The sequence below is a fragment of the Drosophila arizonae genome, chromosome 2, assembly GCF_054131065.1.
Source record: "Drosophila arizonae isolate 15081-1271.41 chromosome 2, UAZ_ARI_1.0, whole genome shotgun sequence".
Taxonomy (NCBI): Eukaryota; Metazoa; Arthropoda; class Insecta; order Diptera; family Drosophilidae; genus Drosophila; species Drosophila arizonae.
In genome coordinates, this window is record NC_142922.1 from 6,747,043 (window position 1) to 6,759,655 (window position 12,613).

At 41.3% G+C, this 12,613-nt stretch overlaps 2 protein-coding genes across 6 annotated transcripts; one reads left to right on the forward strand and one right to left on the reverse strand.

Moving 5' to 3' along the window:
- The first annotated feature begins 33 nt into the window (after positions 1 to 33).
- alt (SMC superfamily domain-containing protein aluminum tubes) lies at positions 34 to 8,680 on the forward strand. Of its 5 annotated transcripts, none has more exons than XM_018018389.2 (6): positions 34 to 194; positions 4,675 to 6,774; positions 7,443 to 7,553; positions 7,777 to 8,241; positions 8,304 to 8,426; positions 8,489 to 8,680. In XM_018018389.2, exons 2-6 carry the CDS (start codon positions 4,744 to 4,746, stop codon positions 8,495 to 8,497), a joined length of 2,739 nt encoding a protein of 912 aa, XP_017873878.1. In that variant the 5' UTR covers positions 34 to 194; positions 4,675 to 4,743; the 3' UTR covers positions 8,498 to 8,680. The 5 variants fall into 5 exon arrangements, with proteins under 5 accessions (XP_017873878.1, XP_089318420.1, XP_089318419.1 ...); XM_089462293.1 differs by lacking the exon at positions 34 to 194 and adding an exon at positions 285 to 434; XM_018018390.2 differs by lacking the exon at positions 34 to 194 and adding an exon at positions 485 to 505.
- Positions 8,681 to 10,052: 1,372 nt separating this feature from the next.
- On the reverse strand, positions 10,053 to 12,609 carry Mps1 (dual specificity protein kinase monopolar spindle 1). Its single transcript, XM_018018392.2, has 5 exons — positions 12,235 to 12,609; positions 12,078 to 12,176; positions 10,984 to 12,012; positions 10,362 to 10,917; positions 10,053 to 10,293 (listed from the first exon to the last, which is right to left on the reverse strand). The coding sequence occupies exons 1-5, from the start codon at positions 12,339 to 12,341 to the stop codon at positions 10,174 to 10,176; spliced, it is 1,911 nt and encodes a 636-aa protein (XP_017873881.1). The 5' UTR covers positions 12,342 to 12,609; the 3' UTR covers positions 10,053 to 10,173.
- Between the last annotated feature and the right edge of the window lie 4 nt (positions 12,610 to 12,613).

Consider the following 12,613-nt stretch of genomic DNA (forward strand, 5'->3'; position numbering starts at 1 on the left):
TTTGAATAATTCATTATTTAGTGTTGCATTAACAATTTGTCGCTAGACCACCACATTGTATCGACTATGCAACACAGACCGCCACACTTTGCAGTGAAACAAACTCAAAGCAATAATACAAACACAAGTGGAGAAAAATCGCTAATTTAAATGTTTAAATTTCAACAATAACGCTACTTCCAACTGAAAAAATTGTAAGTTTGGTATCTTCATAAAATTGGCTAAGTTTTAAAAGTTATCATTATGTAAAAGCATATGAAAATGTAATTGAAAAAAGGTGCCGAAAATGAAAGAAAAAATTGCCGACGCGACAACGCTACACACACATTCAAAGACACGTACACACACGTATACAACACTTGCTTGCAAATGGCGGATGGTCCCCACAGCAAAAACTGCATGCATATACTGTGTATCTGTGTGTGTAGTGGAAGGTAGAAATATTGCTCTGTGATTTTGATGTGAAAATGTTGTAAGATTGTCGACGTTGCAAGAAGTTGGAAAAGTAAAAAAAAGATAATAAAAGTATAATAAATGCAGATACATACATACGTATGCATATCTCTGCTGACTTGTGTGTGTGTGTAAAGTCTGGTGCATTTGTTGTTTTTGTGCGACGCAGCAGCGACGCCCTTTTGTCTTTAACTTTAGGATATTGCATAGATCTCGGCTAACTCTTTACGCCCCCGCATAAATTTAGAGCGGCGCTTCGTTTTCTATGTACATATATATATGTATGCGAGAGTGAGTGAGTGCGTGTGAGTGTGTAGGTCTAGCATGCTCCACATCTATCAGGCAAAAGACGATTACAAACAGCCGCATAGTCGAAATCGGGTTTAGGTCACTTGGCAGGCATATACATAGGCACATACGAACATTCATCTGTATGTACATATGTATGTATGTACATAATATATTTCGAATTGTTCTTTTTGTTTTCCTCAGTCTCGCCAATTAGGCGCTTAATAAGCCACGTTGAATTTTGTCTTGTATAAAATACTTTCACTTTATGCCAATTAATTAAACGTCATTAAAGTGAAATTAATAAATAGTACACTGCTTAAAAGAATTGTATTTAGTTATTAATGAACTGTTTTGCCAAAAACTTTGGCGTCTGATTGCCCTGTGTTTGAGTGTGTGTGTGTATATATATATATGTTTATGTGTGACGTTGCCTTGCCTTTTTCGCGATTGTATCAAACAAGAAATAACATAATTGATGTGCTGGCCCCTATATGTTGCACTCGTGCATATGTACTTGAGTGTGCGTGCGTGTGAGTTTGTGTCTGTTATTGTATGGTCATTTCTTTTGACATTTACACATTGCTGGCAGACAAGCAGCCAGCAGCCAAGGCGAGCCGAGCAGACACAAGCGCCGCCCTGCCCAGCCCTTTAATTTTAATACCCACTTATATTCACACAGCCTAACAGACACTCATAAAGAGGGCGCAAATAATAAATGCGCATAGTTTCCATTCATTAGATTGTCGCTACAGATTGATTCTCTTGAACACTTTTGACAAACAACATTGACAATCAATAATCATTAGCGCACATCAAAGATTTCTTGTAATTTCCAGTGAGTATTTTGTTGTTATATTTTGAGAATATTCAGTGAGTCATTGTTAAATGCGACACAAATTCAGAGTTTTGTGACCCACCTGCCTGAAAGAGAAAATTAGCATCGTCAGCAGCGAACTTGATGCTTGCTCCCACGCATCGGACTCTCGAAATCGCATGCTCTCGTTATTAAGCGCACATAACAACATTGCATGTTGCATAAACATAAACATAAATACAATTTTTTTGTTGAGAACTTTCTATAATTATCATTTGCCTGTTGCAGCAGCAGCCTGTCTGACTATCAAAAATAGCAAAAGCAAAATTGCATTTATGAATAACAGAAAACAAAGGCGTCCAACGAAAAATAACAAAAAGCAAAAGAGAAAACAAAAATGAATGAGCATTTGTGTACGTGTGCGTGTGTGCGCCCTTGTGAGAGCGAGAGAGAGTGCTCAGCACTTGCTCCGTTACCATTACAGCAATCGGGTGTGAGTGAAAAATTCCATATGGGTAGTGGCAGCTTTTTCCGACTAATTGAACAACAACAAAAAATTGGGCCATATTTGCAGTTAGCGCAGATTGCAATCGGGCCAGCAGTAAATTTAGCAAACGACTCAGCCATAAACATATACATATGTAAAGTTATTTAGGCACTCATACACACACATCCGTATACTTGTACTTGTTGCAGCTGTAGTTGTTGCTATGCTGATAATAATTCTCAGAGCTGTGCCAGCGGACCGTAGCCACAGCCAGTTTTGACTGTCATACATACAACTGAACGTATAGTCTGAATGTGTATGCGTGTGTGTGTGTGTGTATTTGAGTACATTCCGCAGCGGCGCTCTTCCGGTTGATGACCTTTACCGGCTTTTATTTGTAGTTTCTTCTTTACGGCCGCTGGACGTTCGAAGAAATGCCGCTTTTGTTGGCATCGTTCAAGTGTAGCTGAACCCACTCAAATCGTTCTCACTGGCACACATTTAGCACAGAGCTGTTAAATGTTTAATTCCCAAACTATCATTAGACTAGACGACTGAAGTCGACGTCAGAGTAATTCTGGGTCCCTGCTACAGTTACGTTTGCGTTTCCAATGACGAATCGCAATCAGCGCACACTGTCAGTCGCAACAGCGTCGTCATCAAAATTAACTGGAATTTATAGTGCGCAAATCGACAATATTGACACAGCAAGCGATTAACACAATAAAAAAAAAGTGAGATAGAAAGAGAGAAAGTAAATATGTACATACATACATATAAAAGTGTACGCTGTGAATCCCCAAACAAAGACCAACATTCACTGAAAAGACGTATAGGACGATTCCATTAAAGATTAAATCGTATACATACGTTTGTACATATACAAGTGTATGTGTGTACATTGCAGCAGTAAAATGTATAAGTAAAGAGCCTGAAGTTGTTAAGTCGAACCTGCTGAAATTCTTCAGTTAATAGCTGAGCAGACCTGAGCGAAGCAGAAAACATGACGTTGCTTCGAGACAGTTGCTTGCTGCCGAGTGAGAAAGACAGAGAGAGGGAGAGAGCAACAACCTTGAATTGTATTTGCAATTTGTGAATTCTCCAAGAAGATAAGAAGAACAGAGCAAGCGACAAGAAAAGCAAACGGAGCTTACGGAGCACACTTAATATTTCAAGTTCTAACTGTATGCTGTAGCCGTCGCGTGAGCGAAAGAGCAAGAGATAGAGAAAGAGAACCAGAGAGCAGCATTGAGCTGAGCTTTGGCATCGGCTTCACCGTTGCCGTTGCTGCTAGCTGGCACTTTGTGTCATTCGTGTTGCGTCCATTTAGCGCTCGGTACAATAGACTTTCAAGCGCGTTTTGAGCAAAGAAAATAAAGAAGAAGCGTAGACGATCCCACATAGTAAGTGCTTTTCAATATTTTGCATACGTGTGCGTCAAAGAGCAGTGTTGTGTGTGTGTGTGTGTGTGTGTGTGTGTGTGTGTGTTTGTATGTTTGTATGTGTGTAAATTTCCTGTTATATTTGCAAGTCTTTCTTTGGATATTGATTGTGGCCAGCTTTTACTGTTTGTATCCGCTTAAGTTCAACAAAATAAATACATTTAAAGCTCTGCTCAAACAAGTTGCTATGGGCTTGCTCAATTTCAGTTATCGATGCATGTTATCGATCCTAGCATGAAATATTCCAGCACTGATTAGTATTGCATATGTGTATGTATGTATCTATGTATGTACCGAAAAAATATACGGTTTGAAGTGCAACGGCTATCTCAATTACGAAACGAAAGCCCCATAAACAACATAACAATAACAACAGCAATAACGATATACACAATTTATATTTACAACATATCCACCAACAATGACGATAACAATTGTATACTTCGGTATCATTCACCGGCCGGCGAACTGATAAGCATGCGTCGTGCTCACTGCCGCCTGGCACATGCACTAACACAAACAATCAGACACGTTCGACTGAATGACAATTATAATTGATTTTGATTGTTGAGTCGTTGATCTTACTTTTTGTTTAATGCTGGACATTCGACGCAGCTCCAACCATCAGCGATTCGCTAATTGCTAAGCTACACGTCATCGGTAGTTCCACAAAAAAGCTCCCAACTGTTAGATGTGGGAAATATGCTAAAAGTGTAATCACCTATCAAATTTTAAAATTTCTAGTCAGCGTCGACTTTTTGTGACCACACAAAAAGCACGTAAAGACTTGTTTGTGAATCAGATATGAAGTCATACTTTTACTAAAATATAAAAGTAACAGTAGACTACTAATAAAAAAAATTTTAAAAAATCGTGTGAATTGCTTAAATAAATATTCGTTGCTTTAAAAGGTGACTAAACCTTATATAGTGAAAGACTGTTTGTGGAGTATATCTAATTTTATATTTACTGTTAATTAAATAAATCTACTAACAATTTTTGGACAATTCACAATCATTACGATTATTAAATAATTTAGTATTTATTCAATCGAATATCAATTTATAGTTATAGTTGACATAGGCAAGCAAATACCCTGTACTGTAGCACAACTAAATGTATTATTTTTTACCAGTATTTTCGTTTCTTATAAGGATTTGATAGCAATTTCTTTTTGTTTTTTACAGCAATTCACAAAAGAATAACAACTGCGCTCTTCACACAAATATCAACTGCTGCCGGCAAAGTATGCAAATATGGATTTCCACATACTGATCGTCATTGGCTGTGTGATCGGCGCATCGCTACTGTCCTTTTTGTTCATCAACAAGATCTTCAGGCGCAAGACCTTTGAGGAAGTTGTGGCGGAGAAACGGGCACTGAGCGCCAATTTGTATGCGCAGAACAAAAGCGGAGGCAATGCATCGTCGCAGCGCAAACCGAAGAAGAAGGAGCTAAAACGTGAAAAGAAGCAGCGCCAGCGAGAGCAGCAGAAGGACAATGCCAGCAACAACGACCAGGAGGAGCAAGATGACTATTCCGATGGCCATTCAGAGGGTCAGGGATCAGTTGGTGTGGAAGAGGAATCGGCACAGCCCGGATTGTCCAAGCAGCATGTGGAATTCGACCCTGATCCAGAGGTCCTAAATGAGCCGCAGCGCCGGCCCAGCAGTGCCGAAAAGGAAAACCAGCCCAACAACATCAACAACAATAACAGCAAGAAAGGCAAAAAGGATAAGCGCAGTGGCTCAGGACCCAAGGCAGCTGTTGGCATTCTGGTGAACAAGAACGAAGCCGTGGCTGTCAGGCCGGTAACTGCGGAGGAAACGCCCACTTTGAACAACTTTGAGGTGCGTGCGCCAAAGGATGTGGTGGAGCTGAAGAAGCAGGAGCAAAAGGAACGCAAGGAGGATAACAACAACAGCACCAAGCAACAGGCGCAAAAGAAAAACGGCAACGCTGCCAAAAAGGAGAAGCCCATTGCCGCTCCAGCGCTGCTCAGCGCTGCCATGGAACAGCCCGTGGAGGTGCCACACGTGCCCAAGCAAATCATACTCAAGCAACAGTCCACAGGCTCTCCCAAGCTGCAGCACAATAACGTGAATAACAAGAGCAACAAACAGCAACAGCATGCGGGCAAGAAGCAGAAGGAGACGTCGCTGAGCGTGAAGGATCTCGTGCAGGCACTGGACAAGCTCGCCGAGAATCAGACTATTGGTGTGTCGGCTCTGATGAATGTCTTTTCGCGGGCCGAGTTGAATCGTTCCGAGATCCAAATGCTCATCGAGTATCTGCTCAACAGGCAACAGGATATGCCCGCCAGTCACGGCGATTGGTCGGATGACATATGCCAGAAACTGAAGCGCCAACTGGACGAAAAGGAAAAGCAGCTGGCCGAGGAACAGGAAGCTTCGATCGGCATCCAAGCCAAGTTGCGTGAACTCCGCCAAGAGATTAACACCGAGCGCGCCCAGATACACAGTCGCTGCCAGGCATACAACGAGAAGCTGTTGAGCAAGGATCAGGAGTTGGCAGCACTTAACCAGGAGCTAGCCAGTGCCAACGAGAAGCTGGCATTGGAGCGCCAACAATTCCAGGCGAAGCTGTTGCGTGAAAAGCAGGCCAGCTCCCAGGATCTGTTGCTGCAGCTGCAACGCCTGCAGCAGGACCTGGCGCACAAAGAGAAGGTCATTGCGGACATGACCAGCTTTGTGAATGCCGAGGTGCAGCAGAAGAACGAAGTCATACAGCAGCACGCACAGCAGCTGCTCGCGGTGGAGCAGCAGCGCGACGAGCTGGAGGCTCGCCTCAACAACAGTGTCTTTGAGCTGGAGCAGCGCAGGCAGCTCGAAACCGAGAATGCCGAAATCAAAGAGGAGCTGCGCAACCTAAACAATGCTCTCGAGTCCACCAAGGCCGAGCTTGTGCAATCACAGGGCGAACTGGCGCGCGTCCGCAACACAGAGCTGCAAGAGCTGCGCCAGCAGGCGGCCAAACTGGAAGCCACCAATGCCAGCCTTACCCAGCAGCTCAGCCAAGCGAACAGCCAGGCCGTACAGGCTGTGCAGGCCTCCGCACAGCAATCGGAGCAGGCCCAGGTGCAGGCCGAGGCCCTAACTAACCTACAGTCAGAGTTGCGCACCTTGACCGATAGCCAAGCCACGCAACAGCAACAGACAACCGCTCTGCGGTCCCAGCTCGAGGAGGCGCAACAGCGCGCCGAGAAGCTGCAGGATAGGGAGCGACAGCTGGAGAAGGAGCTGCAGGAGCAGCGCGAGAAGAATAATGTGAGTGCTAATAACTAAGCTTAGAGCACTAGACAAACTAACTGTATATACGTGATGGGATCTACCACGCCTCCTTCTGCCTACCATGTTAACAAAATCATTATTCCCAAATATTTCCCATTTTCATAGGCTTATGATGAGATAATGAGCTGAGTCATTTGTCCGTCCGTCCGCTTGACCGCACTAACTACAATAAAAACTATAATTTGTGTATATATTTTTATATAAAATATGAATTGGCATGAACGGAACAGGCTTATCAATTTTGATTGTCGTAGACTGCCGACTATTTCCTGGTTTATTTAAATATTATAAAACTAAGCTAAACTGTACAGAGAATTCTAAAATCTCAAAAATGAGGAAAAATATTTATTGATAATTTAAAAAATATTTTAAACAATCTAGCATATGCTTATGCTAGAAATAAATAACAAATAAACCTTCGATTTTATGGAACTTAGGGTATTTTCTATTCGGACATTACCGACGAGAACTTTCATATTTTGTATTTGACGTTGTACTAACTTAGATTTTAAGAGTCCACATTAACATTTAGTAAACTAATCTCTTTTTTATACGATTTTCCCTGATGTGCTTTGTTTTTGTTGTTTGTGTTAATCCTTTCATCCCGCTTTGATACTAATTGCCACGTATTTGTGTTTCGTCAGGAAATTCGTATGAAAAATTGGAAGTTGATTGAAGCGTTGCAAAATGCCGAAGCAACCGCCAGATCCCCAACAACAGCAAAGACGAAAACAAATACAGCGCAAATCGTAGGCGTAAGTGCACGCACTCCAACATTGTTATAATTTGATTCTTTTCATTTGATTTACCATTTGATTGTATAGTTTGTAAAGTGAATAAAATAATTGATAAGCAATGACAACAAACCAGTTCCTCTACCTGTAAGTCAAACGACTCCCGCTATTTCATACTAACCTATGTGGGTAATTCTAGCCAAGCTGCAAATTTTAATTGCAAATCTAATTTCTGAACTTGCAGCAACAACAGAAACAGTTGCAGCAGCAGCAGCAGCAACAGCAACAGGCGGCCGCTGCCAATGGCGAGGACTTGAGCCGTGCGTCCGCCAACTCAGCCAAGGCGGAGCAGCAGCGTATCCGGGAGCTGTACCAGCGCTTGTATCCCGATGCTGTCAAGGCACACGCCGCCAGCGCACTCAGCATTTCGTTTGAGGAGTGGCTGCAGCAGGTGCTCGCCACACACATCAAGCAGCAGCAGGCGGCCGCTGCAGCAGCAGCTGCAACAAACAGTAGTAATAAGTCCACGCAATCAAACAGCAGCAGTAGCAGCGATCACAATAGTAGCAGCCACAACAATATTAGTAGCAATAATAGTAATTCGAATAGTAAATTCTCCGCTAGTGCTGCCGAGCAGCAGGAGCTGCACACACAGAACCTGAAGCTGCGCAAGCGAAACGATGAGCTCACGCAGCTGGTCACCAAAACGGTAAGCTCGACCACCTGAGTTAATGATAATCAAAATACATTAAAAACATGTTCATTATGTAGAGCAACACTCTGGTGGACTTGGAGCAGCGGGCCCGCGAGCAGGATGAGCACTGGCGCGGCATTGTTAGCCAAAAGGAGCAGCTCATATCCAAGTTGCAGCAGCATGCCTCAAACGGTGAACAGGTGAGCAAATCTCGTTAAATTCTCTTTATGCTCAATTTTTAATTAAACTGTGATTATTTTAGGACATTTAATGTCGTCGTGTTGGATCGCCGCCCTTGATAATAAACAGCAGAACCACAACGATAATTGACAGCAATCACAACGTTTGTCGAACTTCCCAAAAACCACAACAACAAAAACAATTCTAACAATCTATTAAGTTTAAAGTTAATATTATAAATATATAAAAACATAAAAACGAAAAAAAAAAACAACTACAAAACTACAAAATAGGTGGAACAAAAACGGAAAAACAGTAAATATTAAACGAGCCCAACAGCAACATTTAACATTTTAAAGTAGAAAAAATGATGAAATTAAGTAGTGCTTTAAAGTTTTATGTTTATATATATATATACATATACATATACATAAACTAAACAAGCAAACAAAACTTGTGCAATGTTGAACATCTAAATGTGAAGCGAAGGAATGAATTAATATTATTCAAGTCGATGAGTATACACATATACATATATATAGCCTGTTAGCTGCCCGTCTGTAGTTAGGACTTGCCGCTTAGGCAGGAGCAGCGTGCAATTGAAACCACGCCCACGCTCACAAATTGCTGCTGTTGCACCTGCATGCATACACACACACCCATTTATACAAATCAATTGTTTCTAATTTTGATTATTTATATGAACACATACACACACAAACATATATATATATATATATATATATATATATATATATATATATATATATATATATATATATATATATATATATATATATATATATATATACATATATATTACTATATTATATTATATTATGCTATATTATTTGTGTTTACCTGCATTTATGAACCACTAAAAAGTGCGCGCTAATATTTAAAGATTTGTTTGTTTCATTATGTTAAGCAAGAATCGAAAGTCCACTTGAATCACAGCGACTCACTAAAATCATATACAAAGATAAACAACTAAAACACACATTTAGCAACTGTGAATGTCCAACAAGAAATTCCTTTTAGAGTGTACTATGTTCCGTTAGAAAAATTGTATGTGCAACTGATTTATTTTGTATCTTCTGTTCGTTTAATTTTGTAAACAGCGCAAAGTATTCAATGTAGCCGCAGCAGTAAATATGTTAGTAGAGCAAATGGTTAAGCCCACAACAGCAACATTTAATTAAGCATATGATAAATAAAAATATATAAAAAAAAAATTAAAATAATAATAATTAAAAAGTAAAAAAAAAAAAAAAACCAACAAAAACTATTTTTATATACATATAATAAATGATTAAAAACAAAACCATAAACTTAGTATATAAGTAAAGGCAAATTATAAATGAACACAAACTCAAACAAATTGTTGTGCGAAGGTTACGAAAGGTAAAGGAAAGCAAATTAGCAATTAATGTCAATACTTGTTGCATTACGATAAAGTTAAATTAGGAAAAAAAACAAAACAAAAACAAATTAAAGCAAAAACAAAAACAGGTCGCAAATTCAGCATTGTTATTGATTAACACTGAACGCTGGCGTCTCCTTAAACCGATGTGGGCGCTGCATTATAACAACTAATGATGTATAATTTATGCTAAATGAGAATTAAATACACACACACACACTCATATGAAAATTCAGTGCATTATATTTCTGTGTTTCATTCGTATAAAATGTGTGGAGAAAACAATGGAATTATTACTGGAACTTATTACTAAATGGAGACATATTCTAATAAATTTATATAATTCAGCGCTTGGATTCCAATTGTAGATTCTGTAAGGGTATTACCATATGGAATGGATACTTAAGCAGGTCCACGCACGAGGGCCGCTTCTTCGGATTCAGCTGTAGGCAGTTCTTGACCATCTGCATGGAATCGATAATGGGTTTAGTTCGACTTCTAAATTTACTTAATACAAGCTATATATACTCACATGCACCAGCATGAGCGGATAGTAAATTGGTAAGGCCGGATACTCGATGCTTGTGGCGGGACTGGCGATCGCGCTCATCTTTGCATTGATGTTCCTAATGTGACCGAATGGCGTCTTCTGGTACAGCAGCAGATACAAAATGCAGCCGAGCGACCAAACGTCCGATTTCGTGGATATCTTTATCTTGGGCTGATTGCTGCCGCGCATTGGACTCGATCCGCTGGAGATGTCCGTGAGTGCTTCCGGACTGATGTAGTTGAATGTGCCAGCCTGTGAAAACTTAATTATGCTCGTCGAGTCCACGGCAATGTTGCTGGCAATGCCAAAGTCTATGAGCTTCAGCCGGCCGTTGACCATGAGGAAGTTGGCAGGTTTCAAATCGGAGTGAATTACTCCATTCTGGTGTATATAGTTGACTGCCTGCAGCATTTGGTAGAGTATGTTCATCAGATTATAAAGCGGTAGGTTGGTTGTGAATCCCTGTAAGATCTTGTTCAAGTCACAGTCGCCCTTCTCCATAACCATATACAGTTTGGACTCTTGCCGCAACAGTTGACTGAGTGGAATGGAATGAATCAATGATGATTTAATGAATCTGAATCACTCATGTATAAGTACTTACTAGTCGTAGAGCGACACAACGCATACATTGCCCTGAAGCTTTTCGAGCAACTTGGTTTCATTGAGATAGCCCTGCACCACTACCGGATCAGCCTGTAGATCAACCACTTTAAGCGCGAATTCCTGGCCCGTATCCTTGCGTCGTGCTAAATAAACGGAGCTTGATCCGCCGCAGCCGAGCTTCCTAATTATGTGGTACACATGGTTTTTGATTTGGAGCACATTTGATTTTGATGCTGGTTCCGGCTTGTCAGGCAGCGTAGCAGCGGGTGCAGCCGGCACTGACAAGGGCACTTCAGGCTTCTCCTGCTCAGCATGACGAAACTCAGATTCGAGTGACTTTTTCGACCTGCCGGTGATAGGGGCTTCTACCTTTGGCGGTGGTTGAGCGGGCGTATCGGGACTCTCACTGATGGTGTCGCATAGGGAGAAGCTAAGGCTGTCGCTTGTAAAGGGCGCAGCCCGGCTCACCGTCATGGGCGTCTGGAAGAGCACCTTCTGTGAGCGAAACTCATTGGCCAGCTCAATGCGGGTCTTTTGTGTGGTTTGTGTGCGCGTGTTTTGCCTTGTGGCAAGACTGCAAACCTGCGGCGTTACGAATTCCGTTTCTGGTTTAGGTTGTTTCTTCAAAGACGGCGCTAGGGAAGTGCGCATCGGTGTTTTGGTAGACACAGCCTTGCGTTGCTCCGTAATTATTTGCAGTGTCGGGGGCGCTGGTTTCTTGGTTGGCATCTCCATTGGCTGTGGTTCCTGTTCCACTTGTGCAGGTGACGATTTGGCAGTGTTAGTGCTGGTGCTGCAATTGATGCCCATGTTCCCAAACCGACCAAGAAACGACAGATTCGAGTCACTCGCCCGCAGAGTACCCGGAGTTTTGGAAGGGATGCCCGTGTTGCTACTGGTCAGCTCGTGCATGGGACTTAGCACAAAGGAGTCGTTGAGAATGGCGCAGTTCAAATTATGATCGTTCTTATTGTCCTCATCATCACTGTCCGAGTCCATCATTGTCAACTCGGCTCGGCGTCTGGGACTGTAAGCGGAAATGATCTGAAATACAGACATTGCCTTCACCCTTAAATAGGGAAGTGTACTTACAACAAGACCTTAGCTGCAGGTGCTGCAGGCCTGTTTTCCTTGACCAGTTGATGACGTACTGCTCTGGGCTGGTCTTCATTCTCCTTGTTGCCATTGTCGCTACAATTATTTGATGGAATTTATCAATGCAACTAATCAGTTTCTGTAAACAACTTACATTGCTTCCACTTTTCTCTTATTCGCTTGACTCGCATCAGATTCATCTTCTGAATCCGTACCAAATGCTAACAAATCTCTAACATGGCGTGGGGCAGGTGTAGTCATTTGTAGCCCGTAGTTGTATTTAAGCAACTTTAAAAAAAATTTACAATTCAATTTGAATTTGTGCAACAACAAATCCCTCGCATTGTTTTATACTTTTCAGAGTTGTCATTGACTATATCGATATACCGAAGGCATTAAATTGTTCCTTCGATAAATATGTGGAGTCGATTTATATAAATTTTCAAATATATAAATTTGTGAGAAATTGAATTATTATAAATAAGATTTAAGAAAATATATTTTTACTTATATGAAGTATATATCATAAATAA